Raw genomic sequence first — 21,237 nt, 5'->3', positions numbered from 1 at the left:
ATGTGTGCCCACCCCTGCTTTAGACTTGCAAAATCACTGGCACAAGTCCAAGTGGACCCATTGAGGCAATGGAAGGTTTACTCTTTGAGGCTTACCCTTGGGAAACAAAACAAATGTCCCCTTACCTGGAGGAGACCTCATGCTTCAGTGGTATGGCTGCACTAGTAGAAGGGGAGTGTAGATAGAATTGGGTTGTTAGTAATCAAGCACTAGATGCCAAAGATAAGCTGATCTTCCAGATAAAGATCAATTTAGAAAATGGATTAAAGCAATAGGCAGAATCATTTAATTCTTACTACTTTCTCCTCATGAGTTGGTCCTTAGTATTCAAATCAGGCTTCAGAAGAATTATATAGCACTTAGGGAAAAAGATACAACCCAGTAATCCAGCACTAGAGGCCAAGATGGAGAAGATCTCCACGGCCACCATGGATTTCCCCTTGGTGCTCAGATATGCTGGAATGAAGGACAGCCAGACACTGCAAAAGACCAACATGCTGAAACTGATGAACTTGGCTTCGTTGAAACTGTCTGGCAACTTCCTAGCCTGGAAAGCCACAGTGAAGCTGACAATAGCCAGAAATCCTAGGTACCCCAAAACACAGTAGAACATTGAGCCTTCGTTGCATTTCACTATGATTTCTTGAGCCAGAGAGTGCATGTCTACATCTGGGAATGGAGGAGCAGTGCAGAGCCACATAGCACCAATAACAGATTGAATGAGGGAGGAACCAAGAAGAATGGAGTTTGTCAGTCTTTTCCCCACCCAGTTCCTCATTTTGGATCCTGGTTTGGTGGCCATAAAGGCCAGAACCACAATGATGGTTTTAGCCAAGACACAAGAAACAGCCACTGAGAAGATGATGCCAAAGGCACTTTGTCGTAGGTAGCAGGTCACTATCTGAGGCCGTCCCAGAAATAATAGGGAACAGAGGAAACAGAATAATAAGGAGATGAGGAGAGAGTAGGTGAGGTCCTGATTGTTGGCTTTCACAATGGGAGTGTCCTTATTCTTGATGAAAACTGCAAACACTAAAGCTGTGAGCACAGAAAAAAACAAAGCCAAGAAAGTCAGAGTGATTCCCAAAGGTTCTCCTAAAGACAGGAAGTTTAGACTCTTTGGAAGGCATCGATCTTTGTTCCTGTTTGGAAACTGATGTTCTGGGCATTTGAAACAGTCGTCTATGTCTGAAAAATAAACCGGTTACTTTGTGACCATTGCTCAAGAGTCCAGGGAATTGGTGCAGGTCTGTTTCTGTTTTTCAATTGACAAACTGAGTCAGGGTACAATCCTAAAGCAAACTTGGGCCGGCTCAAGTACCTTGCGCCGGCTCATGAGGGTTGCAAACTTTCCGTAAAGCATGTTTGCACCTCTGTTTGATTTAGGAGGTTGGTGCAAGGATGTGCTCCAGCCTCCTTGTGTCGCTGTAGGCTCCGGGATGGGTGAGTTTTTGCCAGCTTTTCCAGGCCAGCATGGGGGTCTGGGAGTGTGTGGGAAGTGCAGGAAGGAGGTGGGGTGGAGGCGTTTTGGGGTGGAGGAAAGGCAGACAGTGGATGGGCCTGTGGGTGGGCAGGGAGCCGGAGGCAAGGCCAGGATCCGGCACTTATGCTGGATTCTAGCCCGATTCCCAGGCATCCTAGGGCAGTTCCAGGCTGCTCGGATTTGCAAAAGCTCTATTGGTGGCGCATATCCAAATAGCCCATTGGGCTGTTGCAGTGTTATCCGGGGTAAGGGAAATTATTTCCCCTTGCCGCGGGCTGGCCCGCAGTCAGCCCCAAACTTGCTGTGGATACAGCACAAACCCGCTGGTCTGCCTGTTCCAGTGCAAGTTAGGATTGCACTGCCAATTGCTCAGGCACATCCCTATTGACCCCTCTTTCATGTATCAATTTACTTTGACGGTGTGGCTCTTTTTTCTTAGCACACACAGTTCATTTCTCCCAAAATTTACAGTCCCCCTTCACTTTTTGTTAGATGATAAAATCTCCTCATATCCCACCTCTCTCTCCAAGGCATCTAGATCAGGGCACTCCAAACATCGGCCCACAAGCCGACACTACGGTTTGGAAAAAGCCCTCACCCCATGAGCGGTGCTTACTGTTCTGGCAACTCAATCACTGCACAGGGTCTCATCTGCCCAGGCATCCTGCTTCACAGCCTGTTGGGATGCTGGGAAATAGATCCAACTGCCCAGAGCATCCCTGTTCAGGGATCGAGTTGAAAAATATTTGACGCTGCACCAGAACAATAAGCGCAAGTCAAGACAGGGAAAGTTTTTCCCAAACACAGCAGTCTCCAGTTGGGAGACTTCATACTATAAACTTCATATGTTTGAGAACCGCAATATTTTAAAAAGCATTTAAATTCTTGAATATATTTACTCGCCACAAACATTAAACTTGTGTTTGAATCCAGTGGTTCTCAGTTTATACCCAGTAAATCATTATAAAACTTGAAAATTTCTTATTTACTTTTTTATATTAACTGTGATGCAGAGATGGAGCTCAGTCAACATATTGAGAGAGCAGCACACAATATGTCAAAGAGCTGCAAAAGTCGCGATTTGGTCACCCATGAAATGTATTACAGGGTGTATCATATAAAACAGTGCTTATGACACCACCTACCCTTCTGATTGGAAATCTTCCCATCTGGACACGGAGCACAATCATAGCAACAAAATGGCTCCCCCTCCTTCTTTTTCCTGCTGTAGCCTGGAAGGCAATTGTCATTACACACCGCAATGGGTCGCACCTATGCACAAATGGAAGAGAATATGTATGGTTTTATATCTGGAAAAAATAAATTTATCCTGCATACATTTAACAGCCAAGTAGTTCTCCTGGAGTGGAGAAGAATTCAGATGTCAGTTGTTTTCTTTTTTTTTTTTCTCAGTTTGGATAGATGAACAAAGGGCCTACAAAAATGAAGAAGATGTGAAAACCTAATTAAAGATGGTAAAAAGAAATAACCAAACAAGATCCAACATTATGTATCTGTGTAATTCTCTGAGGGCCCAATCCTATCCTTGTCCAGCCTGCATGATGCAGGAATCCTAACACTGCTTTATTCCTTGGCTGGGGACCAGGCAATAGTGGAGAGGTAATTAAAGTAAACTTTTTACTTACCTACTCTACTCCTCCCTGGTCCCCTTATCTCCTTATTGCTGTCTATTTTGCTGGAATAAATTTGCTAGATCCAATGGGCAGTGTCTGGCCTGGGCAAAGAGCATAAGATCTCGTGAATCATCCTGCTGTGATGGAGATCTGCCTCCTGGCAGTTCTGATCCAGCCTAATCCTTGCCCTGATCCTCCCCTGAACCACTCCCTCCAACAACCTTCCTGCTCACACTGAGATTCAGTGGTCTACCGCTGCTGGTGCAGACCTTCCACTCCCACATCATCAGTAGTGAGCTGCTCACTGTTGGAGCACCTTGGGCAAGGGTAGGCCAAGGCTTAAACTGAGGCATCCCCAGCATAAGGCCCTGTTAGGACTGGGCTACCTGTCCGATGCAAGCTAATACTGAGAAAATCAGTGTTGCCGGTCTGGATTGTCAAAGCAAGCAGTGTAGGCTCTTCTTTGGGGTACCAGATTTTGCAGAGACTTCATTGAAACCAACTTCACTAACTGCAAGTTTACACTGTTGCAGTAAGCCTAACAATGAAGCATGGCTGTGATTCAAGCCCACTGCCTGATGCAATATTCTAGGTGACAGATTTTGAACGTCTCTTTGAAAAACGGCAAAAGTATTTCTCACTAACATGTACAGCATCTAGTACAGGAACCACATCATAGAAGACATACACAAACATGCCTGCATGATTTTTTTTTTTAATTAATAACTGGATGGCTTTCTTCTCAAATTGCTTCAGTGGTTTCTGCTACTTAAGAGTAGAGCTCACCTGATTAAACTTCTTGTGCCACGTGATGGCCTCCTCATTAATTATGAACTCTTGACCAGGTAAGGCCTGTGGAACCATTCCAACTTTCACCCTTAAGAAGGATCCATTTGGAAAAGTCACCCAGTTGGTAATATCAAATCCAGCAGCCAATTCCCTGTTTTCGTCAAAAAACACCATATCCCCAATACTGTTGTTAAATGAGAAATTCATCAGGATAGGGTGAAGCTAGATAGAAAGAGGGAAAGTCAGAGGTTACAAGATGATGAATAATACTTTCTTTGGTCATTCTCACTCTATTTTACTGTGATCTCTTCCTTGAAGTATTATGTGTAACTGTGAACACACAGAGAGACAAGCAATTAAAAAAATGTTCATGTTTTCTTTATTTATCAAGATGTTATAATACATAAGATTAAGTTGCAGAGAATGAATCCTCAATGGTGTCACTACCATCATAAAATTCATGAGCCGGAAAACATTGTCATTTATATATGGAGTGAACAAGAAAGTTTCATAAAAGTCTGAAGATAAACATGAAGAGGTAAAAATAAGTCAAGGCTATGCTAACTGGGCATTGAAAAAAAAGAGATGGTGGATCTAACTGGGCAAGAGGCACTGCTCATGATTTCTGGTGGTGCAGATGTCCCATAGGATTGGGCCGTAGCTCTTCTATGAGATGGTTGGTTGGCAACCTTCAGTCTCGAAAGACTATGGTATAAGCCTACAGCACCCAGTATTCCCAGGCGGTCTCCCATCCAAGTACTAACCAGGCCTGACCCTGCTTAGCTTTCAAGATCAGACAAGATCAGGCACGTGCAGGGTAACAGTTGCTGTCGAGATATCTCTGGGTCATGGGAGATATTTAAGTGCTAAAATGGAAGAAAGCACAATGATGTGCGTAGCGATTTGTATATTCTGGCATACTTCATAAACTAAAAGCTATCAAACATTTAACTCTTCAGAACTATAGAGATACTCTGAGTGGGGGGGGGGGGGAAAGGTTACCTGCCAAGCATGAAAATCTATAGTTCCCAATCTAACTCTGTCCACCATCCTTCTGATTTTTGGCCTCATTGTTTGTATTTCATGCAAAGCATGTGCTATGGCATGGACTGCATTGTAGATGCTGTAGCTTTGACCTGTCATGTTCATTTCAAATATTAACCCAGGGAGGTTCTTCAGCTTTTCTTGACCAGAACAACCATCGTTGCTCTCATTGATCTCATGGGAATCCGAAAAAAAGCAGCTGAATGCCTTTTCCCAAAAAAGTCTGATCAAATTGTCCCCCTCTTCTGAGTTAGGATGTAGGAGCTGAAGAAACTTGGGAAATTCTGGCACTTCATTTGAATGAATTGTGAAAGACAAGGTACCATCGAAGACTTGAATGTCAATATTCCGCTGCATAGACTCTGATGAGAAATCCCATTGGGCTGTCATGATCCACACTTTACCTATAGATATTTCTCTAGTATCTTCAAATACCAAATGCAAATATAGGTACCATATCAGCCATGCTGTGGTCTGAGTCTCTGCATTTACAACAAATACTTTGACTGTTAAATTGTTGATTGAACTGGCCTTGGTCTGAATAGATTCTAAAGACTGCAACATTTTTAATGCATGGGATATGACTGGTGTTTTTTCGCAGAAGGCAATACAGATTCCATGATGGTACAGGATTTCTGTTAAGGTCTGAACAAAGCTCTCCCCATTGTCATCTCCTGCTGTGACAATTCCAACCCATGTCCACTGGAAATGCAGAAGGAGCTGGGCAATGCCTTTGTACAGGTGTGATTCATTGGGGACCATCCGGTAAAAGGAAGGCAGCTGAGTTTTAACATTCATCACTGGAGCAAATATACAGTATGCAATCTATGGAAAACAACCTAATGTTCACAACATGGAGTTGAAATTATGAAAGCAAATGATGCTGTAGTGCAGTGGTTTTCAAACTGGTGGGTTACTACCTATCAGCCTGAGAATCCTTGCTGTTGCCCCTAAAGGAGGAGGGAAAAGGGGAAGGTAGCAACACAATCCCTGGGATCATACTGCTGTTGGAGACATAGGGGCTTTGTAGTAACTCACCCCAGTCCCTACCAGCATCCTGTGGGTGTGGGGAGCCCTGAAGAACCCCCTGCAGGGCTCCCCACACCTCTAAATTCTGTGAAAACGCAAATGTGACCCACGTCCGGGTTGTGATCATGAAAACAGAAGTGGGTTGCAATTGTGTTTTTCCAGAGTTTAGAGGGCTCCGTAGTGATTCCCGCACCCCCAGGATGCTGGCAGGAACTTGGGTGAGTTACTATAAAGCCTCTATGTCCCATGCAGTGGCACAATTTGGGGGATCATGTCGCTGCTTTCTACTCTGCCCCTGCAAAGACTTATCCCAGTCTTCAAATTTGTTTGAGAACCAGTGCTATAGTGAAAAAAATGATATACTTTGAAAGACAACTTATGCAGTTACTGTGGATCATCAGTGCTGTAAGAGAAGAGACACATTTAGGCAGTGTGTCACACTCAGTCACATGACAAAAAGAGCAAATATGCTCTGATGCTGCCCAGGGTGTGGGTTCAGCAGAGCAGATGATTAGATAGCAAAACATCCAACATTGTTTTCCAGTGCTGCAGAAGTCATCAGTAAAGCTTGTGATGTCACACTTGTTTGTGTCATTTGTGCTTGTTACTGTTGAAATTATCTCACCCAGCATGCCATTATGGCTAACGGTATACCATCAACAAACCTTTCCCTGATAACCCTTTTCATTTGATATGTGTAGAGCAGGGGTCTCGAAAACCCAGCCCGGGGGCCAGATGTGGCCCGTGGAGAGCCTCTATCTGGCCCGCGGCCAGCCTGTGATTCCCTGAGAGCCTCTGGCCCAGTTGACCAAACACAACCGTGCTTGTGGGGTGGGGAAACGGGGGTCTATTAAGTGTGTGATTACACTTTGGGGGTGTGTAGGTGCTTGGAGAAATCCTGGGCATTTGAGCCCATTCATTCATTCATTCATTCATTCATTCATTCATTCATTCATTCATTCATCTAAGTTCCATATCTAATGTATTTATTTAAATTTTATATTTAATTTTTTTCCCCAGCCATTGACACTGTGCCAGATATTTGATGCAGCCCTTCAGCTGAAAAGTTTAGAGACCCATGGTATAGTGAAACATCTTTCCACTTTCTCCTATGGCTACATTGTCAGTAGGGGAAAGAAAAGGCACCCTCACACAAATTCTTATTTATTCATTTTTCAATTTCTACCCCATTTTCTTTCAAAAGGGCACCTAAACCCGCTCACAATAAGCTATTAAAAGTACATACAATATACATTCTTAAAACTATAAAAAGAAAAAGAAAAAAAAAACTAAACATCATATACAATCCAATACAAATGTTAAAGCCAAACAGCAACAATCAGTAGCAAAAAATAATAGGAGAAGTATTTTACTTACTGTGCAATATCCGGAAAGGTCCTCCACTGACACTGCCTGATGTCAAGCATTCAGTATCATTTGTAAAAGGTATTCTGAGAGCACACTACTCAAAGCACTGCCAGGAGTGCCAGTGGGGGAGCCTGCACCACCCTGCATATATCATTGCTTCTCCCACTGCTCACTGCAGCAGGGAAGTCAGTGGAAGAGGTGGAATGGGGATGGGGGGGTGAGAAATGAGGTGGGGTCAAGGGCAGGAGTGGGCAAAATTGGATCTGGGGAGGCCACCAAATCTAAACTTCTTCCCAGCCCTCATCCCAAACCTCAGCTATTTAGCTAGTGCAGGTCCAAGTTTCTCCTCCTAGGTCTGCGCTCACCCCTGGGTAAGGGAATGATTTTTCCTTTACTCAGATGAGACCTTCATAAAAGACCCCTACCATTGGATGCAGTGGTCACCCTTTTGGTCCCACTGCATCCTTGGGGGGGGGGGGGAGGGAGCTAGGATAGGATAGGGCCAAGAAGCACATAAGATATAATGATCAATAAGTGGGAAACCCTGGCCTCTGAGCGGCCCGCTTGGAGGCAGGCTGTGCAGCATGGCCTTTCCCAGTTTGAAGAGACACTTTGCCAACAGTCTGAGGCTAAGAGGCAAAGAAGGAAGGCCCATAGCCAGGGAGACAGACCAGGGACAGACTGCACTTGCTCCCGGTGTGGAAGGGATTGTCACTCCCGGATTGGCCTTTTCAGCCACACTAGACGCTGTGCCAGAACCACCTTTCAGAGCGCGATACCATAGTCTTTCGAGACTGAAGGTTGCCAATACATACATATAAATAATAAAAACAACAGTATATGTCAAACACTGCAATCCCTACAATGAAATCAGAAGACGTGTTGAAAAAGAAACAACTTGTTGAAAGTCTTCTAACCAAGGAGCAGTTCTTAAATCAAAGGAGAGGGAAGTAGGTGAAACTACCAAGGAGGTCCCATTTCTAACCTTAGCTGGTAGGCAAATTTGTACACATTTTGATAAAGTGCTGGCCCTTAACTCAGTGGGTCATATCCAAATGAATATCCACGAATATTGATATCCAAAGAAATCAATATTCAGTGCCTATTTAGTGGCACTGAAATTCATGGATATTCATTTAGGGCACAATCCAGAGAAGTATTTGGGCCGGCTCAAGTCCCTTGCGCCAGCCCAGGAGGGTTGCAAATGTGCCTTACCTCTGGCTAAGCCACTCTGCGCCCCTATCCTGCGCTGGATGCAGCACAAGCCTCTTGGCTTGCCTGTTCCAGCACAGGATAGGATTGTACCCTTAGGCACACCAACCTTTCTCATTGATTTCAATAGATTCACTTTCTTTGGATGCATTTCATTGAACACTGTGATTGTAAAAGGAAGAAAGCCCTGTGCCCCACTGAAAGTGTTGTCATTTCTCTTCAGATAATGCTTGCCAGCTTTGAGCCTGATAGGTATGAACAATCCATATTATTAGAGAGAAAGAGAGAGAAAAATACAGCTAAATTGGGAAAAGGGAATCATGGCAATGATCATCCCTGAACTGAGTAACATTATTTATCTTGCACAGCCATCTCTTCCTAAAAAGAGAATGAAAGATAAAGTTCATAAATCACCCCTTCATTGTACCTGTGGAATCTTGTAGAGGCCTAACATAGTAGCCATTTGAAGGGAAATTACTGAGTCTATTCCCCCGATGACAGCTATCAGATTATTCTGCTGGTCACAGTTGAAATTGGGGACCATCCTTTTCCATCCGGAAAGAAGCTTCAAGGTGTTCTGCTGAGTCACCCTTGCGTCTGTGAAGCTGTCATAAATGTGGAACCCCAGGCTGATGTTTGGTAGAATCTTAGGGTTCTTGTTGATCTCCTTGACAGCAAATTCCAAGGATAGAATATGTTGGAAGTTCTTTGGTGTGGCACTAAATGAAAAGTTACATTTATCTGAGACAGATATTCATCTCTTCATGAAGGATCTCCTTAAGATGTATGCCACAGCAGACATGATCACAGTCACCTGACTGTAGGACTGACATTTAACTTCAAAGTAGAAGAAAACAAGTAAAGTCAGATTAAATCATTTCAAGTGCTGCAGCCTTGGAGCAAACAGATACACTTCATAGTCTTTTCTCATCAGAATATATAAGGTTAGAGAACTACAATGAGGTCTCCTGATGCCTCAGAAATAAAATCTGTGTTTACAGTTTAGCTAAAATGAAGCATGTCAATCTCTTGACTTCATTGGGGAGAAACCCCAGTTGCGGACCTACCATTGTATTCTATGGGGCAAATGCCCTGGGCACAAGACTGTAGGACCCTGCAGAAGCCTGTCTGAGGCTCCCGACGGTCTTGGAAACTGTGCTTCTGATTTTCCAGAAGCACGGTTTATAGCATCAGGGAACCTTAGAGAGGCTTCCCCGATGCAGCCTTGGGTCTTGTAAGGCTCCGTGAGCCTCAGGTGAGTGTGTGTGGGGGAGATTTATGCATAGGGGCATAAACAGCCCAAGAGGGGGTGCCATCACGGACCTTTGCCCCAGGGCATGGGTCTGGGAAGGTCCGCCGCTAAGAAACCCATAACCATAGGATTTTCACTCTCATTGAAGTTGATGCATCTGAACAGTGGATAGTTTCATCTGGATCATCCTATTTGCATGTTATTTATTTTTAATTTTTTGTGGTGGGTGGGAGGTGAAAAATCCAGGGGATTCTAAAATAGAATTCCTGGCTCCTTTGTACATGGCTTTCTGTGCACTAAAGAGGAAAACATCCATTCCCTTACACAATTTCATCACCAAATGTTGTTCTGGGGTGTTCACTGAAAGATATTGCATCAGACACATAGCCAAATGTAGTGGCAATTGCTCCAATGATGAGGTGCCTGGTCTGGTGATGTTTATATGGGAACGGAAAGGAATTGGTCCCGGTACACAGAGCAGCATCTGTTTGGCTCTCAGTTGGAGTCATCTGCAGCTGCAGAAAGAATAGCTGCAGAAGAAATAGTCCTGCCATCCCTGGGCACATCTTCACTCCAAATATTCAGTCCATTGTCCACTATCAACTTTGATATAACATGCTTCCTTCAAATGACTCCAGATTTTTTTGGTAAAGGGAAACTGCCCAAGATCAGACGTGAATATGGAACACTTCCCTATCTTCACAATCTTTTTATGTAAACGTCCAATCTTTATCATTTACTATGGCCTTAGAATATCCACATGGGGTTAAGAAATATGAAGGATGAATTGCAGTACTTGAGAAAATTAGGGGGCTGAAAATCTTCTCCCCAGAGTATTGTGTGAGCAAGATCTCTTGAAAATAAAGAAGGGGGGAAAAACAAACATGTTTGAGGAGTCTCACTTGTAGTCCATGATGTATAGGCTCAGTATACCCCAGATTGATACAAACAAACACAACAGTAAGGCCTTGGAATGGAGGCAGAGATGGGGGAGACTGGCATATTTAAGACAGAAATGACATTTAAAACATAATTTAACATGTTGCTCAAGTCTTTAAGCCACAGATTAAGACACATTATAGGATCTAGTCCCATAATGTGACTAGATTCTATAATGCGACTAGATTCTATAATGTGTTTTAATCTGTGGTTTAAAGACTTGAGCAACATGTTAAATTGTGTTTTAAATTCATCCAGCCACAAAAGCCTTCGTAAGTTAGTAGAAATTATATTGATAATGAATTTCCTGTCTCCCTGCCTTACAGTAAAGAACTAGAGCAGCAGTTCCCAAACTGTGGGTCGTGACCCACCAGTGAGTCATGATCTGATTTTTGCTGGCCACAAAAAGGTTGTGATTGGCGCTACAAGGCATTCTGGGGACTTTCTCAAGGCACTGTGGAAGTGGGCGGTGGCAATCACCACTACTAGTGTAGCATCCATGTCATTGACATTGCCATTCTGCATACTGGTTGGCCAGGGGTGTTGCGGTGGGGAATATGATTGGGCTATTTTTATGTACTTATTCTATATTTAACTTTTATAGAGGAAATGCCAACATTAGAGCCAGGACTACAGCATCTGATTTCCTGAACTGATCATTCAATACCTCTGTCGCTACTTAATCTCCTTGTGACAGCTTAGGGCATCATTTAGGAGTGATGGGACAGCAGGATAGATTGACCCTCCCACCGCAAATGGTGAAGTGGATTTCATGCCCCCCCCAAGAGGTTCACTGCTGTCATAAACAAAGGGGGTTGGGGACTTAGGATTCCTGGGTTTTGATGCTTAAAACCCTCAAGGCTCCTTGCCCGGTAGTACTGCCACCACCCTGTATGTGCCAGTGCCTCAGTCCAGGGGCACTGAGACCTTCTAGGCTTAATGCTATCCCTTGCAGGCACTGAGCTCTTTCTCCAGTTAAAATCTCAGTCCTCAAGTTACTAGACCTCAACGAGCACTTGGTAGCTTGCAGAACAGCTTGGCAGGATTCTGAAACTTTGTTCCCAACAGACAATGAAGCAACTTAGTAAAAGATATTTTAGTTTATTAAGTACATAAGGTTACACACTCTACAATAAGGCAGCAAATGCTAGAGGCATAAACATCAAGGAAACATATCAGCAATAAAATAATAAAGCTAGCTGGCTATCTCTATTAGTACCTATCTCTCACCTGGGTCAGATACTCTTTACTGATCTTTTAGCTCCAGGGCTACCTATGGGACCAGGTGCCCATGATGGACAAAGGAGCTTACACGTGTGCAGGGCATTGCACCCAACTCGCTGTCCAAGAGGGAACAACTACACCCCCCCCCCCCGGCACTCCTTATTATACCTTTTATGCTAATAGCATTGAGGTGACTTCATAATTATTAGACTGTCCAATCAGAACCCTTGATGAACAGAACCTACTCGAAGTTGGCCTGGTTGCTAACCCTTCATAGTTCTTACCCCTCCCAGCTGAAGATCCACAGCTGCACTCAATCACCCCTGATAAGGCAACACTCTGTCTGCTAAGGTGCTAGCACTCCAGTTGGTCATAATTCTTGTTATCTGTCCTTCCTGGCCATCAAAGGAGAGACAACACATTCCTTCCTCTTTGTTTATTTACAAACATTCCTGCAGCGGGGAACTGGTAGCAACTTTCAGTTACACTTTCTTAGTTTGGTTCAGGCTTCTCATGCCAACTTAGGTCTAACATGGACTTATTCATGACAACTCCTTATCTGCAGTCCTGATTCTGGCATCAGAGAACTGCATCTCTGTCACTATATTTTCCGGCAGCTGGAATCTCAGTATTCTCCTGCTTCTTTACCCCTGACCCCCCAAATAAGACGCCAGGCTGAAGTTTTTTGGGTTGAACTAGGGCCACTTTATTAACAACAACAACACAAAACAGCAGCAGGGCTAGATGGGGCCAGGGGCGTGTGGGGCCCCCCGGCGTGTGGGGGCCTAAAATTGGGGGAAACGGACCTAGCCGGCTACCTCCCCTGGGGCTCAAGGGCGAACCAACTGACTCGGACTGCCACCAGTCGATCGACTGGGTACAGCCTGTCTACGTCACCCCCAAAGGGGGCAGGGGAGCTGGCCAGCTGGCTTACTGGGCAAACCATGCAAGCATAGCCAGACCAGTCAGGGGGGTTTGCCAGCCTACCTCTTTGAGCCGGCTAGGCATCATGTGGGCAGTTCTGGCTCGCCCCCTTGACCTTGCTGCCCTGGATGGACACCAAGTTGCCCTACCTAACCTGCCCTGCACACATCACGCCAAGTGACTGGAGGAAAGAGAACCTGTCAGAACCACACCTCTCAATACAGCAGTCTGGGGTAGGTGAAAAAACTGACACCTACGGCCAATCAAGGTGCCGGCAAAAAATTCCTACCCGGCCCTGCAAGAGCAACCAGCTAATCTCAGACTGTGCAAAGGGAGGGCGGGTGGGGTTGCTGCTGCTGCCCGGACTGAGCTCCTGCGGGCGGGAATTGCCCATGTGAGCTCAGCCCCCACCGCGCCAAACTGCGCGACCCAATGGGAGCCTGCCTCCTCAGCCTACCCGCACGAGGTGGGGCGGGGCAATGGCCGATAGTGCGCACAGTGCTAATGGTCTTTCTCCATTCCTCCTCTGCTGCTTCTCTCCTTCCCTTACTTTCTCGCAACTGCAAAACACTGTTTCAGATTCCCCTGGGCAATGCTCTGATTTTGCTCCATCCTGTGTCCCTTCTCTGTTAAAATGATATATTTAATGGCCTGGCAATGGCCATTGCCAGGGTTCCCATCAAGTCACGTGCAACTAGCAATAGTTAGACTGATGCCAGAAAAAGATGTTCCCACCATTAGGGAGAGGGGGCTGCCCAGCAGGTGCAATGTATTCGGCGCACATGGAACCTGAGCAGAGTTGGGGGTGCGGGGGATTCACCCATTCTTATCATCCAGTCTTCATAATATTGGTAGGGGCAATGGCCGAGGTCCTTGGTTCAGCTCCAAGTTCTTGTTGCTTCCCCTGGGAACAGCTTAGCAAGAAAGCAGGCAGCTCCCAGGGTCTGGGAGACACACAGACTAGCATACAAGATGGAGGACAGGTGCTGGGCCTTGCCCTGGCTGTTAAACCTCCTTTCCTACCCTCTTTGTTTGGACCATTACTCTTGACATCTGTCGTGGAACATTGAATCCATCTTGATCTAAGGCTAGAACAGTGTTTCTCAACATCTGTCCTGTGCCTTACCACTTCACATGGTCCCCTATTTGAAGTACCTCTGGAAGTAATTGGTGTTGACATCATTGCCAGTTACTTCTGGATTGGGAGACCAGATGCAATAGGACATACGTACATCGGTTAAGAGGCTTAGGGTGGGCAGGAAGGCTTTTTGAGTGCAGGAAAGCAAGCCTTGAATCTCTGCCCACTGAGCTGAGCCTCCTACCACCATTTGTGTCGTGTTCCCGAGCCCAGCCAAGTACCACCAGATACCACCTCAAGTGTCACTGGTGGTACCCATACCACTGGTTGAGAAACACCAGGCTAGAATGAAGTTTTGATTTTTGCTGGGTATCTCCAAGTCCACATTTTGGACTGAACATCTATGTGGTCTAGCAGGAACATCATCCTGCGGTCAACCTAGCCTGTGATCATTCTAGCATGTGGTCCAGCTGCATCATCATCTTCTAGCTTTAACTCTCAACAATTTATTTGGAACAGTCTCAGTCATAACTAAGTGCCCAAACAGCTGTGTCCTAGATGGCTTTGGAATTACAATGTTCTTCAGAGAATGAAATAGTCATCATTTCAAGCCAGGCTTCCAAATAAATCTGTAGTGTTAAGGGAAAAAAATGCTAGCCGGGGCTTTTGAGTCAGGCTAGAAATTCTTTTGAATCAGAGGAAGAAATGAGTCTAAGTCCAGGACTGCCAGGTGAGAGCTTTAATTGGCAAAAACTATCCCCTTTTGCAGCCTTGATCCACCTTGATCCACTCAGACTTGTGCCAGCAAAATTCCTGGTGCAGGTCCAAGTGGACTCATTGTGGCAGAGGAGGCTTACCAAACAAGGGAAGACATGTCTGCTTACATGAAGGAGATCTCTGAGACCCCACCCCCATGCAGGCTGCAGTGTGTCTGCTGGTGGTGCTGTTGGACCTGCAGAAGGGTGTTTAGAAAGGATGTTATTATCCAAGCACTACAGGCCAAAGGTAAGTTGATCTTCCAGATAAATATAAAATTAAAACCTGGAGTAAAGCAATAGATGGAAACTATTCTTTTATACTTATTGTATTGGCAAACTTCAGTCTCGAAAGACTATGGTATCGCGCTCTGAAAGGTGGTTCTGGCACAGCGTCTAGTGTGGCTGAAAAGGCCAATCCGGGAGTGACAATCCCTTCCACACCGGGAGCAAGTGCAGTCTGTCCTTGGTCTGTCTCCCTGGCTATGGGCCTTCCTTCTTTGCCTCTTAGCCTCAGATTGTTGGCCAAGTGTCTCTTCAAACTGGGAAAGGCCATGCTGCACAGCCTGCCTCCAAGCGGGCCACTCAGAGGCCAGGGTTTCCCACTTGTTGAGGTCCATCCCTAAGGCCTTCAGATCCCTCTTGCAGATGTCCTTGTATCGCAGCTGTGGTCTACCTGTAGGGCGCTTTCCTTGCACAAGTTCTCCATTGAGGAGATCCTTTGGGATCCGGCCATCATCCATTCTCACGACATGACCGAGCCAACGCAGGCGTCTCTGTTTCAGCAGTGAATACATGCTAGGGTATAGCATAGGGTATAGTTAAGTATAAGTTTATACTTAACTAACTAGCTATACTTAACTAACTTAAATTCTTACTACTTCCTCCTGATTAACTGGTCCTTACTATTCAAATCAGGTCTCAGAATTATTATGTAGCATTTAGGGAAAAAGATACAACCCAGTAAACCAGCACTAGAGGCCAAGATGGAGAAAATCTCCACAGCCACCATGGATTTCCCCTTGGTGCTCAGATATGCTGGAATGAAGGGCAGCCAAACACTGCAAAACACCAACATGCTAAAAGTGATGAACTTGGCTTCGTTGAAACTGTCTGGCAACTTCCTGGCTAGAAAAGCCACAGTGAATCTGACAATGGCCAGAATTCCCAGGTAGGCCAGAACACAATAAAACATAATGACAGATCCTTCATTGCATTCCACTATGATTTCTTTAACCAGTGAATGCATGTCTAAATCTGGGAATGGAGGAGCAGTGCAGAGCCACACAGCACAAATAGCAGCTTGAATGAGGGAGGAACCAAGAAGAATGGTGTTTGTTAGTCTCTTCCCCAACCATTTCCTCATCCAGAATCCAGGTTTGGTGGCCATGAAGGCAAGAACCACAGTGACAGTTTTGGCCAAGACACAAGAAACAGCCACTGAGAAGATAATGCCAAAAGCAGCCTGTCGTAAATAGCAGGTCACAGTCTGAGGCCGGCCCATAAACAACAGAGAACAGAGGAAGCAAAGCAGTAAAGAGATGAGGAGAGAGTAGGTGAGGTCCCGATTGTTGGCTTTCACAGTGGGAGTGTTCTGGTTCTTGACAACGATTCCAAGTACCAAAGCTGTGAGCAGAGAAAAAGACAAAGCCAAGAAAAGCAAAATGATCCCCAAAGGTTCGCTGAAATATAGGAAGTTCGTTCTCTTTGGAAGGCATTGATCCTTGTTCCAGTTTGGAAATTGATACTCAGGGCATTTGAAGCAGTCGTCCATGTCTGAAAAATAGACCAGTTACTGTGTCAATTGCTCAGTCACATAGCTATATTTTTTTTCTTTTCATGCATCACGGAAGGCAACAATTCCTCCCTTCACCAGGAGCCCCAGTGAGGGGGAAAGAATGGAGAAGGTGATAAGCACTGCCATTTAGCCTTTGTTCACGTGCTTAGGGGGAAGGGAGGGGTTTGCCTTGTGCCTGGAGAGAGAATGATTGATGGATCGTCAGCCGGCAGCCCTCTCTTACATTAATCAGGCTATTGTTAAATGACTGTTTTTCTTTTAATTCAAAGGGTACTTCTCATCTCGTTGAGATTGAAAAATCTGTGGATTCTTCCACCACCACCCCCCGTGAAAAATCTGTGGATAATTAAGTTAAACCTGTAATCACTTGCACGATTATCACTCTACAACAGTAAAAAGCAGTTTTTAAAACTGTGCTTTTAAAGGGATGATTTTTTTCCCCTTCTCCAGGGATCAGCACATTCCTTCTCATTTGCAGTGGCCATTCATTTTGCGTCAAATCTGTGTACAAAAAATTCATGTATAACAAGGTTGGACCTGTATCTTGCTAAACTATATATCATTTGATGGGTAATTTAATGCAGAATACAGTGAAACAAACCATATTGAAATATCTGTATTATATTTATAGCCAAATAACCAGAAAATGAAAACAAAACTGCCTTATGTAACAAAGCATAGATTTCTTTAAGCTCAGCCCACAGATGTACATATTTGATCCCTGTTGCGTATATGCAACATTGGGCAAAAATGACCAATGAGACTGATTCTTCTGAGAGCTAATGAGGTATTATGACACAGCAGGGAGCCAATAAGGTGTGAATATGAGTTAGCTCTAATTTCCATGTATAGAAGAACTCTTTCTCAGAACTCTTAGGGCCCAATCCTATCCAATTTTCCAGTGCCAGTGCAGTCTCCCTTCCAATGCCCACTTTTTGGCTAATTAACACATCCCTTTCTCCAGAAATGGCAGCTGCAGCATGCAAAGGAATTGCTGAATGCCCTTATCAGTTTGAGAGCAAATAGCAAAATTTATTGCGATACAAACACTTCCTGCAATTCCTCTTGTCCAGAGGCTTTCCTTTCTCCCAAACTTCACTTCACTTAGTAAAGTCTGCAGCGGCTTCAAAACACAGTCCAATCTTTCCAGTCCAATCCAGCAACATCCCCATGCCCTCTCCCTCTGTGTCCCTTCCTCCGTGTTCCTTTCCAGCAGAGTCCTGGCAGTCCCCTCCTCTCTCTCTGTGTGTGTGTGTGTGTGTGTGTGTGTGTGTGTGTTGCAGGTCATTATTATCCAAAATCAGGCTCAGGTGTGAGCCATCTCTTTAGTCCATGCAAAGACCCATCAAATTCAAATGAAGCTCAGATGTCAGTCAAAGTCTCAATTGGCCTTAATTGATTACAGCTGTGGACATTAGCCCTTCCCTTCCCAGAGCTGTCAACCAGCTGTCAAAGCATGGGAATCACTGTCAACACCACATCATCTACCCAGTGATCTTCTGATCTTCCATTACAGCACTTCAGGTGTTGGAGACAAGGAAGGATCAGCAGCACCAGTGTGTACTGTATCTTGTCAACCTTCCTCGGTCCAATCCACCTGCAAAGATCAATTCAGACATGAGCTAGCAAAATCACTGGCACAGGTCTGAGAGCCCAATCCTGAGCTGCCCAGGGCACATGGCCACATATTGCATGCCCAAGGCAGCCACAGGCGGCACCTCAGGAGAAGGGGACTTTTGTTCCCTTCCCTGAGTAAGGGAGTAAGGGAGTAGCTCCACAAAGGGGTAAACCCCACAACAGAATAACCCTGGCACAAGTGGTCAAATTCTGTTGAAAAGCGGTATAATAATAATAATAATAATAATAATAATAATAATAATAATAATAATAATAATAATAATAATATTTCCTTATCCCAAGGAGACCTCCAGCAGCCAAAATTCCCCTGCCGGATAGAGAGTAGCCAGCGCCAGCAATCCTTCATTGTGCAAGAAGGATTGGGCCTTTTGCTTTCTTCCTCAGTGGCTACATTGTCAATTGCTATGTGTTGAAATAGCAGGGCACAATCACATTACTTGAGCCATTTCTACCCAACATTACATATATGCAACAGGGACCAAATGTGTACACCTGTGGGCTGGGCAAAAATGGGTTAATGGTAGCCTTCTGTGAACCAACAATTGGTATCAATCATCCATATTATAGACAGATATACTACAAGACTGCTAAAAGGAGATCATGAAAATGACACCTGCATCATTCTTGAGCAGAGCAACACCAACCGATCATTTATGGTCTCTATCGCTTTCCCATCACTATCTTCCTTAAACAAGAATGAAAAAACACCCCAAACATATCTTTCAAAGTTGAACATTGTAGTGGCTTGGTAAGCTTTATAGCCCATACATTGTACCTGTGGAATCTTGTAGATGCTTAACAGGGTAGCCATCAGAAGTGAGATTTCGGAGTCTATTCCCCTGATGACAGCTACCAGATTATTTTGCTTTGCACAATTGAAGTAGGGGACCATGGTTTTCCAGCTGGAAAGAAGCTTCAGGGTGTTCTACTGAGTTGTCCTTGCATTTGTGAAGCTATCATAAATGTGGAACCCCAGGCTGATGTTTGGTAGAATCTTAGGATTCTCATTGATCTCCTTGACAGCAAATACCAGGGATAGAATATGCTGATAGTTTTTTGGCCTTCCACTAAAGGGAAAGTTACATGTTTACAGTATGAGACAGCCATTCATCAAAGGAGCACTTTGAAATATATTCCACAGCATTCATTGTTGCAGCCACACATCATAACCAAACTGACACTCAATGTCTATGGCAAAGATAACAAGGGAAGTGAAGTCAGATAAATTATTTCAAGTACTGTAATTTTTCCTAGCTTAAGATACTAACAATTCCCAACATTCCTCATCATAATCTCTAAGGTCAGAGAAGTACAATGAGGGTCTCCTGATGGCTCAGGAATTAAATTTATATGTATGGGTCATCTAAACTAAAGCCTATGACAATCCTCAGAAGATTCTTGCAAAACCCAGGAAATTTTAACAATATAGTTCTTTGCTCCTGACTTCTTGAACATGCTAGCAGTTCAGCTCTGTCTATCAAGTAGATAACCTATCCTATTGCAGTATCCTATCAAGTAGGAACTCTCACAAATAACAATCACAAGAACATAAATTTTTGTTGTTGAAAGTTGACCCATGATGTTCAAAGGATATAATGTAGTTGCGCTCTGTCCTCTACTGGCAGATAACTGACAGAGATTAAGAACATACAAATATCTTGAGGAGAAATACAGAACAGAGAATCTAGTTGTGTGTAAGAGGCTTCATATGGAGAAGTCTAGGATATGAGAATGTGGGGAAGGGATGAAGTATGTGGAATTACAAGCTATGACAGAAGAACAAGTAGAGGATACAATAATAAAAAAAAGAAAAATACCAGGAATGTCATGTAACAGAAAACAAAAGTTTTAAACACCCAGTATTCCCTGGCTGTTTCCCATCCAAGTACTAACCAGGTCTGACTCTGCTTAGCTTCTGAGATCACATGAGATTGGGCACCTTCAGGGTAGTATGTGATAGTAATGAGTGTGTTAATAAGCACTGATGCATCTCTCCCCACAAAAGTCATATACAGTCTGTTTTCTAACCATGCATGCAATGATTATGACCTGGCCTACTGCATACTATTACTGGTCTCCTACTGAGGAAGGTATTAGCTTCCTTACAAAATTTCATCAGAATATATTATTCGAGGGTGTTCCCTGAAAGACGCTGCATCAATCATGCTGCCAAACTGAGTAGCAATTTCTCCAATGATTAGCACTCCGTTCTGATAATATTTATACAGGAACTGGAAGGTATTCGTCACAGTACACATTACGTTGTCTTCACTGCTGTCCGTTCTAGACATCTGCAGCCCTAGAATGAAAAGCCACAAAAGCCTTGCCATCTCTGGGAAGATCTCGAGTCCAAATATTAATCGTGCACCATCGGCCTCAGTATAACGTATTTCCTTCGTGGCTCTAGGTTCTTTGGGAGGAAGGAAATTGCCAAGGTTCAGACAGGAATATGGCACACCCACCCCAGTTTCACAATTTGTTCATGGAAGATTTCCTTGTATATGAAGAGTCCCGGTTATTGATGGTGGTCTTAGAGCATCTCAATGGGGTTTAGAAATATGGAAGATGAATTGCAGTACTTGAGAAAATTGCAGGGATGAAGATTGTCTCCCCAGAGTATTCTCCGTGCAGCTTCACTTGCCGGAAAAGAAGAAAACATGTTGTGTTTCGTGTGTAACCTAGAATGATAAGTATGTGTAGGCGCAATAGGAACCACAGTGAAAAAAATAGCAGCAATGGCAATAGTAAAATAAAAAAAATAGCAGCCTTTGGTGGGCCGCTGTGAGATACAGGAAGCTGGACTAGATGGGCCTATGGCCTGATCCAGTGGGGCTGTTCTTATGTTCTTATAGTAAGGCAAAGGTTACCAAACCTTTTAGTACCAGGGCCCACTTTTTAAAATAACACTCTATTGGGGTCCACCTAGTGTTACAATAATTTAAAAGAAAACACCAGTTAGTTTCACCCTACCAGTTACTGAAGCCTCTGTTGTTGTTTTTTCCTTTATACTTTGGTGTGTGTGTGTGTGTGTGTGTGTGTGTGTGTGTCTGTCTGTGTCTGTGTCTGTGTC

At 44.3% G+C, this 21,237-nt stretch overlaps 1 protein-coding gene across 1 annotated transcript; it reads right to left on the bottom strand.

Moving 5' to 3' along the window:
• Nucleotides 1-295: 295 nt before the first annotated feature.
• On the bottom strand, nucleotides 296-16,505 carry LOC136653287 (vomeronasal type-2 receptor 26-like). The gene is made up of 6 exons (XM_066630198.1): nucleotides 15,808-16,505; nucleotides 8,987-9,278; nucleotides 4,909-5,775; nucleotides 3,904-4,128; nucleotides 2,629-2,755; nucleotides 296-1,188 (listed from the first exon to the last, which is right to left on the bottom strand). Exons 1-6 carry the CDS (start codon nucleotides 16,503-16,505, stop codon nucleotides 296-298), a joined length of 3,102 nt encoding a protein of 1,033 aa, XP_066486295.1.
• Nucleotides 16,506-21,237: the final 4,732 nt, after the last annotated feature.

Source organism: Tiliqua scincoides, chromosome 5 (genome assembly GCF_035046505.1).
Source record: "Tiliqua scincoides isolate rTilSci1 chromosome 5, rTilSci1.hap2, whole genome shotgun sequence".
Classification (NCBI taxonomy): Eukaryota; Metazoa; Chordata; class Lepidosauria; order Squamata; family Scincidae; genus Tiliqua; species Tiliqua scincoides.
Note: the sequence above shows the minus strand (reverse complement) of the source record. Positions and strands in the feature narration are given on the sequence as shown.